Source organism: Mustela erminea, chromosome 6 (assembly GCF_009829155.1).
Source record: "Mustela erminea isolate mMusErm1 chromosome 6, mMusErm1.Pri, whole genome shotgun sequence".
Lineage (NCBI taxonomy): Eukaryota > Metazoa > Chordata > Mammalia > Carnivora > Mustelidae > Mustela > Mustela erminea.
The window spans coordinates 63,983,719-63,999,730 of NC_045619.1; the positions used below are offsets into that span (position 1 = coordinate 63,983,719).

General features: G+C 42.4%; 1 protein-coding gene and 1 pseudogene across 18 annotated transcripts in view; one reads left to right on the top strand and one right to left on the bottom strand.

Annotated features, from left to right (window-relative positions):
- Nucleotides 1-776, bottom strand: part of LOC116593502 — a 34,192-nt pseudogene extending 33,416 nt beyond the window's left edge.
- A 321-nt stretch (nucleotides 777-1,097) lies between these two features.
- CAPRIN2 (caprin family member 2) overlaps nucleotides 1,098-16,012 on the top strand; it is a 48,416-nt gene continuing 33,501 nt past the window's right edge. For 11 of the 18 annotated variants that reach the window (XM_032347520.1, XM_032347521.1, XM_032347522.1 and 8 more), the window contains exons 1-3: nucleotides 1,187-1,298; nucleotides 2,423-2,688; nucleotides 5,088-5,150. In XM_032347520.1, the coding sequence (XP_032203411.1) occupies nucleotides 2,437-2,688; nucleotides 5,088-5,150 (315 nt within the window). In that variant the 5' untranslated portion in view covers nucleotides 1,187-1,298; nucleotides 2,423-2,436. Of the gene's footprint in view, nucleotides 1,401-2,422; nucleotides 2,689-3,057; nucleotides 3,177-3,509; nucleotides 3,622-5,087; nucleotides 5,151-16,012 lie in introns of those variants that run through there. The other 7 variants (XM_032347537.1, XM_032347538.1, XM_032347528.1 and 4 more) reach the window with 5 other exon arrangements.

Consider the following 16,012-nt stretch of genomic DNA (forward strand, 5'->3'; position numbering starts at 1 on the left):
GTTTAATACTTGTTTTACCCTCAAGGTCACATATGGGATTCAGAGATTCAAAGCCAAAAATGCAACATTCAGGTACATTACTTCAGGAGGGAGTGAAGAGAACACAGATAGTCTTAAGTGGCAAAATACTGTATCAAGAAATGTTAAAAATCACGGTAATTTTTGTGTGGGCTTGGCTGACACTTTTTAAACTGGACCACTGTTTCCTTGATTATATTTTTGATGTTTCTCTCTTCTTTTCTTGCTTGTCTCAGAAAATTTTATCAGAGCCTCAGGGACAGGACCTAAATAAATTCGATGTGGTATAACAGAGGGACACAATTTGGGGCCCAGATATTGCTGGGTGGTCCCCCCCCCCCCCAATTTGTTTGGTATGAGAAACGCCCGTGTATTTCCAGCTTTTTCTGTTAACTTTATGCAATCTTACCAGGATTTTTATCAGTCTTTTCTCTGAGCGCCAAAAGATCCAAAGCAGCAAATGACATAGCCTAAATAAACATAATCTTATATCGAGGGCTGCGCGGAGTCTCACTCCGTTCTTACAGCAGTGTTGATTCGGGGCATTCTGCTCTCACAGGCTGAGTCCTTTCTGAAGAAACAGTGATTTTTCCCCCCATTCTACTGCGAAGGACGGAATCTGGGAGGGCAAAGGCACGCCAGCATTTCAAGAATGCGCACCTAAACCCCCAGAGGCTCAAGCTCGTTTCACTGGCAATTCCACGAAGGGCGCGCTGCCCTTTTCCGAAGATCGAAATCACCTGTGCAAGGTCGCACATCCAGTAGTTACCGCATGCAATCAGCAAGGTCGGGCAGGGCTGCTGGGTCTACGGCCGCTTGGCTCTCGGCGACACACGGGCCCACCGGGGGGCCCCCCGCAATCTGCGCAATCGCGGGGAGAACGCGCCCTCTCGCGACCGAGTTCCCGCCGCAGCCGGGGCTGGAACAAACGCCCTCCCCGGCTGAGAGAAACCCGCGGTGGCGGCGCGGACTGGAGCACCGGAAGGAGGCGGTGCCGGGGCGGCCCGAGGATGCGCGTGCCGGCGGATGGGGGCGGGGCACGCCTATATAAGCCCCGCGCGGCGGAAAGGGTGGGCCTGGGCGAGAGCGGCTGAGTCGGCAGAGCGCCGGGCTCCGCAGACGCCGCCAGCGAGGACAGGGCGGGGAGAGGGAGGAGGCGGGAGGAGGAGACGCAAGTGCGGGGTGGCGCCGGTCCACCTCCGCAGCTCTCCTGGCTCCCGCCGGCTTTCGAAGGCGGGCCCGGGCTGCGGCAGCGGCAGCGGCCTCGGCGGCCTGCGGAGGTGAAGCCGAGCTGCGGCGGCCTGGGTCGACTCGGCGTGGGGAGGCGGCACCCCCACCCCCTCCCCGGCCAGGGTGGGCAGAGCTGGGTGACCGCGGCGGCGGTGAGGTGGAAGGGCGGCTCGGCGTCCTCGGGGCGGGGCCGTCGAGGGCAGGTGGCCAGTCCGTTTTCTTCCAGGTCGACCTCCCCAGAGGCACCTGCAGAAGCGGCCCCAGCTTGGTGCCTTGGCGTCCGGAAGGCTGAGGGAAGGGCGGGGGTCGGTGCCCTCGGGGCGCTGAAGTGGCGCCCCGTAGAGGCGACTGTCACGCCTGCCCCTGCGGGGACTGAGGACCAGCGCTGGCCTGCGTGGGGCCTGTTATGCCCTTGGTTTGGGGGTGCTCCGGAAGGGGATGCGCGGGGGGTGGGGGGGCGTGTGTGGACCACTGACCAGAGCGGTGTAAGGCTCGCGAGGAGGAGCCTTTACACTGGTGTGGTGTGAATGGTTATGGCTTAACGGAACGGAAAACCAGCCCGGGGCCCTTGCAAGTAACTCGCTACAAATGTCCAGTGGTGACGGACTTGCCTTGTAGGCCCCAGAACAAGTGAAAGGAAGTTCGGGGTCTTGTTCAAGAAGCCGCTCTAGAGTTAGTGAATGAGGCTTTAAAAGAATTGTGTGTTCGGGATGTTCTCTTAAATGGCGTACTGATTGGGCTTGGGGTTAGTGGTGAGGGATAATGTAAAGAGATTTGAAAGACTGCCTTAGGGTTCTAATAGGGAGAACTTATTTTTTGTGTGTCATCATTTGACCATAGAAATTATTCAGAATGTGGATTGCCCTTACGAGAAAAGAGGAGCTCTGAAGCCATTGCTTGATGAGCAGTTCTCCCTCTGTGGAAAGTTGAATTTCTGGAAACATCCTCTGTATTGTAGATTTTGCCTACATAAAGGTGGTAGTGCTTGGCCTAATCGCATGAAAAGTAGTGAAATGGAGACACAGTACCTAATGCATAACTGTGTTTTGAGCTCACTTCTGTGGAAGAGAATTTTGAGGGATTGGGTCTAGACTTCACAGGGAAGTTAAAGCTTCTGTGTATGCCTCTACTCTGAATTTACTTTTATATCTGACTTTTTTCCTCCTTTCTTCAGCTTCATCTGTTTCAATGGTGCAACTCTCTTCATCTCCTTTTGGTTACCAGTCACCTTCAGGCCGTTCAGAGGAGGGAAGAGAGGGGAATATGAAGTCAGCCAAGCCTCAAGTGAACCACAGTCAGCATGGGGAAAGCCAGCGGGCCATGAGCCCCTTGCAGTCTGCTCTCAGTTCTGCTGCCTCTCCTTCCCAAGCATATGAGACATATATTGATAATGGACTCATATGCCTTAAACACAAAATTAGAAACATCGAGAAAAAGAAGGTAACTTTCTCCACCTCCCATCCCTGTATATGTACCATCTTTAATAAGGGACAGGGAACTGACGTTTTTGCTTTCTGTCAGGGCTCACAGATACTCTTTCATAAAAGATGTAACTAACCTTGGGATTTAGCTGGCTGAAAACATAAAAGCAGGTTAAATATTAGGTATATTAAACATTTTCTGTTTGACTTTTCAGCACAACTAAATACAGATATTCTTCATAGTAAAATTACGATGTATGCTGCTGTTGAAGTACTTGAAGAGCTAGCAACTTGATGTCAGATTAATTCTTTGAGTATAGTATTAATGTTTCTTTTCATAGTTAAGTAATAGCCTGATTTTTTTTTTTTTTTTTTTTTTTTTTTTTAGCTTGTTTTCCCTGTGACTTTCTGCAGCAGTTGATATTGCAGTATAGCTGCTGCAGTCTTTGGAAGCTTCAGCGATGGTAGTGCCAGAAAATGTTTTAGCACTAGTTTTTGTGTTGCTAGGTGATCCTTCAAGATTGATAGGTGAAACATTGTAGAAAGCCTTATAAAGAGACTCCTTTAATCAGTCTAACGTTACAGCAAATGCTGATGTAAAGAATCCAACTCATTGCTTGTTTCCTGAGTCATGTAGCCTATGAAACAGTACTGCACGTTGCTTTGTTGTGTCATGATTCTCTTTTGCTTATGATAGTAAGGTGAGTGAGTGACTATCTGGACCTGGGAACTCTTACATATTTTTATTCTATGACTAGTTCAACCTTAGGAAAGTTGCTTTAATGGAGTGTGAAGAGATTAAGTCTAGTTGACTGTTTCTTTTCCTTCCCCCACCGCAAGGTAGTGAAGATAGTGAAGAAGGCCAGTTACTAATAGTTTCTCTGTAGTCCTAGCTCTCACCAGTTGTCTTTTGAATGCATGCAGTTACGCAGCTGATTGCAAGTGCGATGAGGTGAGCTTGCGTGGGTCAGCACAAATTCCCTGCCACTATGGGAAACTAGTCAAAGCAGGATTTATTCAAAGCAGGATGTGTTGATGGAGACTCATTAATGTCTTCCTCCCCAGGCAGAGAAACTACGTGAATACTAATTCATACTCTCTAGCATAACTATAGTACTTCTTATTAATTTTGAATACTTATCTGGCCAGTACTAATGCTTTCATTTCAAGCTTCTGGGAAAGTACTTTAAAGCTGTGAAGCCAGTATGGGAGGAGACTAAATATTGCTTTTAGAATACCATAAGTGGGTCCGGTCATTATTATGGGACAATAAATGCCATTTGTCGTGTACTGAAATAATCAAATTTAATATGAAAAAGAGCTTTGAATTAAGGCTATTTATAATGCTAGAGAAAATACCTTTTACATTTCTATACTCCATTAAGAAGTTTGTTATTGGAGGGGTGCCTGGGTGGTGGTGCAGTGGGTTAAAGCCTCTGCCTTGGGCTCAGGTCATGATCCCAGGGTCCTGGGATTGAGCCCTGCATTGGGCTCTCTGCTCAGAGGGGAGCCTGGGAGCCTGACCCCCCCTCCCCCCCCGCTTGTGATCTCTGTCTGTCAAATAAGTAAACAGAATCTTAAAAAAAAAAAAAAAAAAGTTTGCTATTAGACAAATGCCACATAATTCAACAAGTAACTACTACTTCAAGCATGAGGTTGGAGCAGAATTTCTCAGCCTAAATGCCATTGACATTTTGTGCCAGATAATTTTGTTGATTGGGGAGGGGCTATCCTCTGGATTGTAGGATGATTTGCAGCATCCCTGGCTTCTACTCACAAGATGCCAGTAGCCCTCTCCACCTCCTTTCCATCCTGCAAGTAGTGAGGACCAAAAATAATTTCTAGACATTTGTGTAGATCCCTGAGGGTCAAAATTGTCCCTGATTGAGCACCACTGGGTTAGGGGCATAGGATTGACTATTAAGTCCTCTGTGTTAAGTAGTCCTGTTATAAATAGGGACCATGGGGACACCTGGGTGGCTCAGTGGGTTAAAGCCTCTGCCTTGGGCGTGGGTCATGATCCAGAGTCCTGGGATTGGGGGGTCCAGGGATCGAGCCCTGCGTCGGGCTCTCTGCTTGGCGGGGAGCCTGCTTCCTCCTCTCTCTCTGCCTGCCTCTCTGCCTACTTGTCATCTCTGTCAAATAAATAAAATCTTTAAAAAAAAAAAATAGGGGCCATGAAGAGAAAAGAGTTTTACTATTGCTTAACCTTTCTAATTCCAATTAATGTTGATTGTGTGTAGTATATTTTCTGTGACGAACCTTACCTACAATTGCTGCTTGCCTTACATACAGTAAACTATATCTTACAGATTAATAGCTTACTTCAAGAACTTTGTTTTCGTAAGAATCAGTCTGTTATTTCATTCTTCAGAGTTTTATATCAGACTATAATAGATCTATGTTTCTCTTTTGTAGCTCAAACTGGAAGACTATAAGGATCGCCTGAAAAATGGGGAGCAACTTAATCCAGACCAGTTGGTAAGTGGTTTATGATCCTTCAGTCACACTTGCTGGTTTTGTTTTTTGTTTTTGTTTGTTTTTTTTCTTAATAAAACTTTAAATGGGTTTGGTGAGACCAAATATTTGATAAGACCAGTGAAGAAAATCAACTGGATTTTTCAAAAGACTGTCTTTATGAGATCTTACAGACTTCTTTTGCACTAGCAGAATGGGGGTGTGGTATGAATGGGGGTGTGGGTTGTTAATTTAAGAGTGAAAATGTAGACCACCACTAAGAGTTAGCCTATGGATTTAAACTTTTGCTGGTGTGGACTGAAGGAGAAGTTGGCGGAAAGACTAATTTTCCACTGTTAACTGATTTATTCTAAAGGGGTCATCTCTCTGCTGTAAATGTCAAAGAATATTTATTTTAGCTTGCATAGGTTTTCTCCTTTTGCTTCCCCTTAAGCCCTTTTGTGTTTTCTCCCTATTTTTCTAGATTGCTATGTCACCTCTCAGGAGGCACGTTTATCTGCTATCTGGCCTTTTTCTTTTTTATACCTTACTATAAAATATTTGCAACTTTTAAGAATATTGTTTAGGGTATACCTGGTAACTGCAAGTTTATCTAATGTCATGAAAGTTTGTGCAATATGGAATTTTTAAAAAGTGCTTAATTGATGTTTGCCTGGTCATATCTCTTGGCTAAGAAGGGACAAAATTAAGTTATTTGATCTAGTTTGTAGATCTGTTGTCTTCATCTTTTTTAATTAAAATTTTTGGTTGTGTATCACGGATACTGGCATTGAAGGTCTTTTCCCTTGCCATCTTGACTCCTCTGCACTGGCCTAGAATTTTTGTAATGTAGTAAATTATAATTTTGCTGAGGCACAGATTTGAATTGTGTGAGCTCCGAGAATGATATGGTCACATAGCTGGTGAGCTGGACATCCAGCATTTCAGCATAGCTTTGTTTTCAAGTAGTCATGGTGTGTTCAATAATTTTTAAAGTGATAATACTCTTCTTTGTGTAAATATCCTTGAAGGAAGTGTTCTGTTAGAGTAGTATGTGATTTTTGGGAAATAAGAGGGTTAGGGTTAGGGAAGTAGGTGGTTCTCTTGGTAGCTCTTTATGTCAAGGATAAGCTATATTTCTGACTTCCAGCCAGGCAAACTCTGATCTCAGTCTTTTATTACTGTCTTCATAGCTACATGTTGCTTCTCTAGTAGTCACTTTGGTTTTTTTTTTAATAGTACTTTTTTTTAAGGTTTTTTTTTTTTTTTTTTTGTCAGAGAGAGAGAGAGAGAGAGTGAGCGAGAAGGCAGGCACAAGCAGGGGGACAGGCTGTCAGAGGGAGAAGCTGAGCAGGGAGCCTGATGTGGGTCTCAATCCCAGGACCCTGTTATCGTGACCTGCGCTGAAGGCAGCTGCTTAACGGACTGAGCCACCCAGGTGTCCCTATAGTATTCGCTTTGAGTTCTCGAGTTGAGTGCTGATAACTGCCAAATTTACACTGCCAATAGATAAGTCCTCAGATTCCTGTGTTCATTTGCCTATTTGGCATCTCCTGACTTCACCCTGACCTGTTCCTCCTCTCATCTTAGTGATGTCAGTTAATGGCTTGAGAAACTAGAAGGACGGAGTTGGCCAAAAACCTTGGGGAATTTCTCATCTTTCTCCTGATACCACACATCTAGCCTATTAGCAAGGTCAGTTCTACCTTCAAGGTAAATCCAGAAACCGGCCATTTCTCAAATTTCACTTCTGCCATCCGGTCCAAGCCACATCATCTTTCATCTGCATTTCTGTAATAGCTTCCTCACAGGTTTTTCTATTTCTGCTCTTTCTCCAAGTCTGTTCTCAACATGGTAACTTCAGTAATCTATTCAGATGCAAGTCAGTTGGACATTCCTCTGTTCTGATCGCCACTGGCTCCCATTATGGTGGCAAAATGTCCTTATTGTGGCCAATAAAGTCCTATGAAAGATGCTCCCTATTTCCTTTCACGTCTTTATTGTCTTTCTTGTGCTTCCATCCCTTACTAATTTCATTCCAGCTACACTGGCCTTCTTACTGTTCCTCAAACATCCAGGCATGCTTCTGCTTCAGGGCTTTTGCACATGCTGGCCTTCTTACTGTTCCTCAAACATCCAGGCACGCTTCTGCTTCAGGGCTTTTGCACATGCTGTTCCTAGTGCCTGGGGTGCTTTTCCCCCAGATGTCCAAATGGCTCAGTTTTCACCTCCTTCACCTTTTTATTTGAAGGTCATCTCAGTAAGGCTTGTCCTGACAACACAATACCTCTGTTGGGCCATTCAGACTCATTAGCGCTTTGTTTTTTTAAGATTGTTTATTTGAGAGAGAGAAAATGAGCGTTAGAGTGGGGGGAGGGACAGAGGGAAAGTGGGAGAGAGACTCAGGCAGACCCTGCACTGAGTGTAGAGCCTACTTGGGGCTCCATCCCATGACCTTGAGATCATGACCTGACTCAAAATCAGGAGTCAGATGCTTACCTGACTGAGCCACCCAGGCGCCCTGCCTTGCTTCTCTCACCAACTGTAAAGTTTATTTTGTTTCTCTTTCTCTGAAAATATAGGTCCATTAACGTAGAGATTCTGTCTGTTGTTGTTTTCCTAGTACTTAGGATAGTTTAGAGCATAAAGTATAGACATGTAAAATACTTACTATGTCTAGATTTACTAAATATAAAATGATTGAATATTAGGTTTTTAGAGATAATTAATCATACAGTTTGCAGTACTTTTGAGAACTAATATCTCATACAAGCAATGTATATTTGAGGTAGAAATTTAGAAAATGTGGGTAAATGGGAAGAAGAAAAATTTGTAATCTGACTCCTCAGAAAACTACCATCAGTAGTGTAGTATTTAATTAAAAAGTTCTAAGTTTTTGTTTCCTTTTGTGTGTGTGTGTGAGTTAAGTGATAGAAATTTATTAAGTGAAGATAGAGAAGAAGCTCTAAGTGAGAGGGGTCCCAACAGGGTTGTCAAATATATGCCTTTAGGGTTGGTCTTCTATATGGAAAACTAACCCAAGAACTTAAAGCCTTTTAACATCTCTATTGGTAACACCTTCAAAGGCTTACTTCCTTTTTAGGGACTGATTATTCTTTGTTGGTTACAGGTGATGATCATAAAGACACCCACCCACACACCTAGGGCAGCGTGGTCAGATTTGTCCCCTTACCTCTGGTTTCTCCGTACCTCCATATTTTGGGGTTTCAGTGAGCCTGATCACATAGCCCCCTCTGTATCTCTCCCTACCTAGCCTCACCTGTCCCTCACTGATCCTCTCCCTGAAATAGTAACCTTCACTGTGTGTTAGGGAATGGGACCATGACCTTCCCGCTGAAATGGGGCAGTGAGCTGTGTGGCAGTTAGAACATACCTAGGGGCCGGTCCAGGAGCTTGTGGTTTGGCTCCAGGGTTTCACAATGGGCGGCAAACGGTATATGCATCAGCACGTGCAAAAGGATGAACATAAAGTATTGGGCTCAGAGTTATGATCATATCCCTTAGATAAGGTTCCCAATTCCCAATTTTGTCAAATAGATTAGTGGATAGCTTGATCTTATTTAATTGATCACAAATTCCTTTATTAACTAAGTTTTAAAGTTGGTAATAATTCACATAGTTCAGAAACTAGGAAATATTTTTTATCTATTTTTTGAAGATTCTATTTACTTGTGAGTATGTGTGCAAGCATGAGTAGTGGGGAAGGGCAGAGGGAGAAGCAGACTCACCACTGAGCACCGAGCCGGGTGTGGGATTTGATCCTGGGACTCCAGGATCATGATCTGAGCTGAAGGCAGTTGCTTAATTGACTGAACCACCCAGGCATCCCTTGTTACTGTATATTGTTACAATTGTCCTATTTTATTGTTAATTTGTACTGTGCCTGATTTATAAATTTCATTGTAGGAATGTATGTATAGGGAAAGAAAAAGTATATGTGAGGTTCAGTACTGGAGGGCCTGGGTGGCTCATCGGGCTCTCTGCTCAGTGGGAAGCCTGCTACCCACCCACCCATCCCCGCCTGCCTCTCTGCCTACTTCTGATCTCTCTGTCAATTAATTAAATAAATAAATAAAATATGAGGTTCAGTACTTTCTGGTTTCAGGCATCTGTTGGGGTCTTGGAACATATCCCCAGTGGATAAGGGGGAACTATTGTAATGATTCCTAGTAGATTATGTATCTGTCCAGACTTTGTCTCCATAAGCAAGCAGTCCTTGCCTCCTTCTCTTCCTCCATTTTCTATACAATTTAGCTTAGCTATAGATGCTTTGGGGACTTTATTCTTGCCCTTCTCTTTTTTTTTTTAATAGACTATTTTTTGAGTGTTTAAGCAACCCTGAACAGAAAGTTAGAGTTACAGCCGTTGATCCCATATGTGCACTGCCTCCTCTGCCATCAACATTCCTTACGAGAGTAGTAACGTATGTTGTAATTGAACTTAAATTGACACATCTCAAGTCCATAGTTTACGTTAGGGTTTAGCTTATAGTTTTGTACATTCTGTGGATTTTTGACAAATGTATAATGGCATGTATCCACCATTACAATATTATGTAAAATAGTTTCACTGCTCTAAAAGTCTGCCTGCCCTGCTCCGGCTGTTCATCCGCTGTTTCCTTTTTAAATACCATGTCAGTGTTTCCATGATACGTTGTCTTTAAGGATTGAATTGTTCTCAACAGCCTGAGCCACATAGGTGCCCCTAGGGATTGAATTGTTCTTTGAAACTCTGAGCCTGGTTCTTTTTCTGGGTGGGAGGTATTTGAAAATATTCTCTATTTCTCTCTCTCACTTTTTTTTTTGAAATTGATAAGCTTTTTTCTTTTTTTGGAGTCAATTTCTCAAAACTTTTCTTTGGAAATCACTTATTTCATCCAGTTTAAAAATTTTTTTTGCACAGTTTGGGGCAAAGTAATTTTTGGTGTAAGTCTGTGGTACTTTCTGTTTATTTCATTGTAGGAATGTATGTATAGGGAAAGAAAAAGTATATGTGAGGTTCAGTACTGGAGGGCCTGGGTGGCTCATCGGGCCAGTTTTGTGTGGTTTTGTGTGGTTCTGTTTTAAGTTAGCTAGTTTTTTGTTTTTTTAAAGCTGGAGTCCGGGTTTAGTTTTTCTTTTCTACTCCTTTTATCTTTCTGCTTTTTTTTTTGGTTTATTTGCTTCATTTTCTAACTTTGAATTGAGTGCTTAATTCCTTTGTTTCCTTTTCTCCCCCACTGGCCTGCATTTAAGGCTGGGAATTTTCCTTCAAGCATTGCTTCAGCTATAAGTTGGATACTGTATTTTCAGTATTATAGGCTAGAAATTTGTAATTTCAATTTGTATTTCTTCTTTAACCCAATGATGTTTTCAATATTGTAACTAAAGCTGTCTGTGATCTGCATGGCTATTATAACGTTTTTTGGTAGTAACTTTGAAGTAACATGTCAAGACTAAGCTAAAGACTAAAAGATTTCATTCAGATTTTTAGCATAAACCTTAGATTTTTCCTTTGAAACAGTGAGAAGATTGTGTTTTTAAGATTTTATTTAAGACCAGGAGAGGGAGCTGGCCTGGGCAGCAGCACTTGAGCAGGGGGGAGGGGCAGAAGCTGACTCCCTGCTGAGCAAGGAGCTGCCTGTGGGTCTCAATCCCTGACCATGGGATCATGACCAGAGCTGAAGTTCTGGGTTTAACTGACTGAGCCACCCAGGCACCTAGTAAGAAGATTGTCTTTTTTTTTTAAATAAGATTTTATTTATTCATTTGACAGATAAGAGATCTCAAGTAGGTAGAGAGGTAGGCAGGGGGTGGGGTGGGGTGGGGAGCAGGCTCCCCGCAGAGCAGAGAGCCCAATGCGGGGCTCGATCCCAGGACCCTGAGACCATGACCTGAGCCAAAGGCAGAGACTTAACCCACTGAGCCACCCAGGCGCCCTGAGAAGATCGTCTTAATGAGGTTTTTTTAAGAGTCCCACTTAACAACTTTAATGTCTATTTTGTTTCAGCCTGGGTTTGAAATGGAGAAGTGAGATTCAAGTGAGTGAGTGAGCAAATAGCAAGGGGCACTTTCAGCTTCATTGAAGTTTTTATTTTTAAAGAATTAGGGTTTGGTACTTATCTCTAGTTGCTAAACTCTGACCCTGTGTTAAATTTACTGCATAATGCAAAACTCATTAAATAATACGGAATCTCTTCTGCTTTGTAGTCCCACAGCAACTGGCCTAGTCCAGGCACACCACCCAAATGTTATGTAGCCTTCCTAATTAATATCCTTGTCTTGAGACCTTCCTTTTCAGTTCACCAGTCCTATTCCCACTAGTGTCCTTCTCTTTTATTGGTTTTGAAACCAAAGTCTTAGAATATAATTCTGTTCAAAATTTTAAAAATTCTGTTTAGAATCTTTAGCATATTTGAGGCTATAATCATGTTCTGAACTTCCTTTTATTATTTCAGCAATAATACATTAAGTATTTTGCTGGGAGTTTCTGTGCTTAATGTGAGGGATATAACCTAAGGGGCAAATGTGATCCTTGACTTCATGGATATAGTGTGCTGGAAAAGAGAGGTGGGGAATAAGTAAATACAAATGTGATGGATGTTAGGGTGAAGTACAGGGTAATAATGGATTATAATGAGGAATCTAACCTAGTTTGGAGAATTGAGGACAGCTTCCTTGAGAAAGAAGTGCTTTAGTTAAGACCTAAAAAATGTATTGGACTTAGCAAGTTAAAATGGGAAAGGAGGAAGAGCAGGCTAGGCAGATGCCAGCATGTGTTGAGGGCCTGAGTAGGAAAAGAATGTTTTTACAAAGAGCCTTTCTAGGAAACTGGAAAGAAAGGCAATATGGATAGAGTAATGTAGTTAGAGGGGGGAAGCCACATGCACTTCTTTGTTTGCCATTTAAAGACTTTGTGCTTTTTCTTAAGGTTATCAGAAATGATATGGATAGATTTTAAGCAGAGCATGACTACAGATTTATAATTAAAGGAAATAACTTTGTAGCATGAGTAATGGTTTAGAGATGGTAAGTGTGGGTGTAAGGAGACCAGATAAAGGTTGACTGTAGTCTGGGTCTGAGGCTATAGGTATCTTGCTGGTACCAAGGCAGCAGCAGAGGGGTTTGAGTAAAGTAGCTGGATTTGAGAGGTAGAATTAACATAGCTTGGTGACAGGATGTAGGAGTAGAGGGAAGAGCCAAGAATGGTTTCCGGGTTTCTGGCTCGAACACTTGGATTGATGGCAAAAACCATTTGTTGGGCCTGGAAACACTGGGGGAGAAGAACACTGGCCTGAAACACTGGAAGGCTAGGATAAAGAGCTCAGTTTTGGATGGTTGTTTTTAATGTGCCTGTGAAACATTAAGGGTTGATGTGTAGTATTTAAGAAGCACAGAGGATATTTTTTTTCCTTAAAGTTTTTATTTATTTATGTCAGAGACACTGTGAGAGAGGGAACTCAAGCAGGGGGAGTGGGAGAGGGAAAAGCAGGCTTCCCGGTGAGCAGGGCTGGATCCCCAGGACCCTGGGCTCATGATCTGAGCTGAAGGCAGACGCTTAACAACTGAGCCACCCAGGTGCCCTGGAGCACAGAGTTTAGTCTACAGATTTGTCATCTGTATGGCTGCTAAGTAAAACCATGAGAAAAGATGAGACTGTCTTGGGTGAGAACATAGAAAGGAAAAGAGCCTAGGATTTTTGATACTTGATGTTTGAATAATAAAGGCTAAAAATACTTCTAGTGAACTTACCTTAGGGGTCAGGCATCATTTTGAGTGATTTATAAATTATGAAATCATTTGAGTTGCCCAACATCTCTCTGATGTAGGTCCTGTTTATTTCATAAATGCTAAAAACTGAGGTGAGAGAAGGTAATAGAAAAATTACTGGTAAATAGCTAGAGAAATGGGAGAAGAATGGAAGTGTAGTGTTTACAGATGTTTGTAAAGCCAGAGGATGACTTCATCTTGAAGTCTTCTGAGAAGTAAACCAAAACAAGAGCTATAAAAAATCTGTGGGTTTGAAAGGTGGATTGATATTGCTGATTTTGGCCAAGACAATTCTGGTAGAATGGTGGAAACAGAGTCCAGGTTGATTAGGGCTGAAGAGGAAATGGACTGTGTAGACATTTTTGAAATTTTTCTGAGACTGGAAGGAGGTGGTTGCCAAAAAGGCACTTTTTATTTTTCTAATTTAAGCTGGGGGAGACTTGAACTTTTTAAAATGCTGGTTTAAGCATCAGCTGAGAGGGAAAAACTCAAAGATTTTTAAACGGGAATCACAGAGTAAGATTTCTTACTAAAGCGTAAGTGAAAAGGATCCAGGGCACAGGTAGAAGGATATCTTCTCCAGTAAACAAGGAAAGGGAGGAAGAAAGGATGGATCACATTGGATAATGGAAAGTTGAGATAGTTCTATCTGATGCCGCTTTTCTTGAATCAAAGTTAATACCGTTTAGGATAAATATTGCGAGGGGTGGGGAGTATATTCCCTTCTGGTTTTAACATACCTCTGAGGGATGTATACTGATTGTGTTGTCTGTGCATTCTTGGCTCAGTAGTTGGAATGCTTCTTCGTTATTTTTATTATGAAACATGATCCCAACGAAGTGCTGTATGTAGGTTATATTGCACCATAAAGCAGGCTTCAGAATCCACCACTCAACTCCAGCAGTACGTTACTAGCACCACTGAAGCTCCTTCCAGTCCTTTATCTTTGCTGTAGCCTGACTCTAAACTCTCTACCACCATTTCCTTGGTTTATTTATTTATTTATTTATTTTTAAAGATTTTATTTATTTATTTGACAGAGAAAGATCACAAGTAGGCGGAGAAGCAGGTAGAGAGAGAGAGAAGCAGGCTCCTCACTGAGCAAAGAGCTGGATGTGGGGCTCAATCCCAGGACCCTGAGATCATGACCTGAGCCAAAGGCAGAGGCTTAACCCACTGAGCCACCCAGGCACCCCTCCTTGGTTTATTTTACTAGTACTTGCTTGTTGCCCTGAAATCTGTCAGAATTGCTCTCTTCTATCTTTTATTTACTTATTTATTTTTTAAAGAGTTGATTTATTTGACACAGAGAGAGACAGCGAGAGAGAGGACACGAGCAAAGGGAGTGGGAGAGGGAGAAGCGGGCTTTCAGCTGAGTAAGGAGCCTGATGTGGGACTCGATCTCAGGACTCGGGACATGACCTGAGCAGAAGGCAGACGCCTAATGACTGAGCCACCTAGGCACCCTCTTGTATCTTTCAATAAATGTTATCTTATTATATGTTCTGCAGTTTGCCTTTTTCATTCATTAAGTTTAGGATTTTTATGTTAATGAAAGTAATTAAATTGCTTTACTCAGTAGTAGTTTTGTAAGTAGACCATCTTCTACTTTGAGCAATCTTAACACTTGTTACTGAGACACAAAGGCAAGGTTTTTTCAGGTTATATACCTATCCTGGACTGCAGGGTATGCCCGTAGTTAACTTCATAATATAAAAATGCTATACTCTTCCAAAATGATTTTACTAATCTATGCTAATACTGATAGTATCATAGGAGTTCTTACTGTTCTGTATCTTTGTAAAGATCAGGGCACCTGATTGATTTGGTTAAGCATCTGCGTTTGGCTCGGGTCATGATCCCAGGGCCCTGGGATGGAGCCCCGGGCGGGGTGGGGGGCTCTCTGTTCAGTGGGGAGTCTGCTTCTCCCTCTCCCTTTGTTCCTCCCCTTTGCTCATGCTCCCTCTCTCTGTCAAATAAATAAATAAAATCTTTTTTTTTTTTAAAGATTTATTCATTTGATAGAGATTACAAGTAGGCAGAAAGGCAGGCAGAGAGAGAGGGAAAAGCAGACTCCCCGCTGAGCGGAGAGCCCGATGCAGGGCTCAATCTCAGGACCCCGAGACCATGACCTGAGCCGAAGGCAGAGGCCCAACCCACTGAGCCACCCAGGTGCCCCAATAAATAAAATCTTAAAATATTTAGTATTATTAGACTATGTTAAAACAGGTTTTTGAAGTATCACCTACATAAAATTAACCCATTTTAATTGTGTATGTGAATGATTTCTAGTAAATTTGTAGAGTATGCAACTTCTTGATAGTCCAGTTTTCAAACACTTCCGTAACCCCTCCAAGTTCCTTTTTGTGTCCTTACTTGCTTTCTAACTCTAAGTTTCTTTTCTGGATCTTTCTATAAGATAGTCTTTCCCACATGGTTTCTTTGACTTAGCATTGTTTTTGAGGTTCACCTTTGGTATAGCATGTATCAGTAATTCATTTCTTATTGCTGATGAGTGTTCCTTTGAATGGTTATACCACATTTTGTTTATCCGTTTACCAGTTGCTGGATATTTGGATTGTTTTTATTTGGGGCCATCAGGAATATGCTGCTATACAAATTTGCATGTAAGTCTTTATGTGGACAAATGTTTTCATTTCTTTTGGGTAGATAGCTATAAGTGGAATACTGTATTTATGAAGACTTAAAAAATTTTTTTTAAAAAGATTTTATTTATTTATTTGACAGAGACACTGTGAGAGAGGGAACATAAGTGTGGGAGGGGAGGGGGAGAAGCAGGCTTCCTGCTGAGCAGGGAGCCCAATGTGGAACCCGGTCCCAGGACCCTGGGACCATGACCTGAGCCGAAGGCAGACACTTAATGACTGAGCCACCCAGGCGCCCTTAAAATGTATCTTTTATGTGGCTAGACAATTTCCCTATCTTCTTCTGTTTCATATTATTGTTCTTCCATATAGATTTCAGTTAAAGTCCCATTAAAAAATCTACACTTTTTCTAATTACCAACTTTGTTCACCCATGAAATCTTTTTTTGTTCATCTATGATGTTTTAAAAAAACCCTTAAATTTACAATATTTCTGTTACAGTACTTAGTT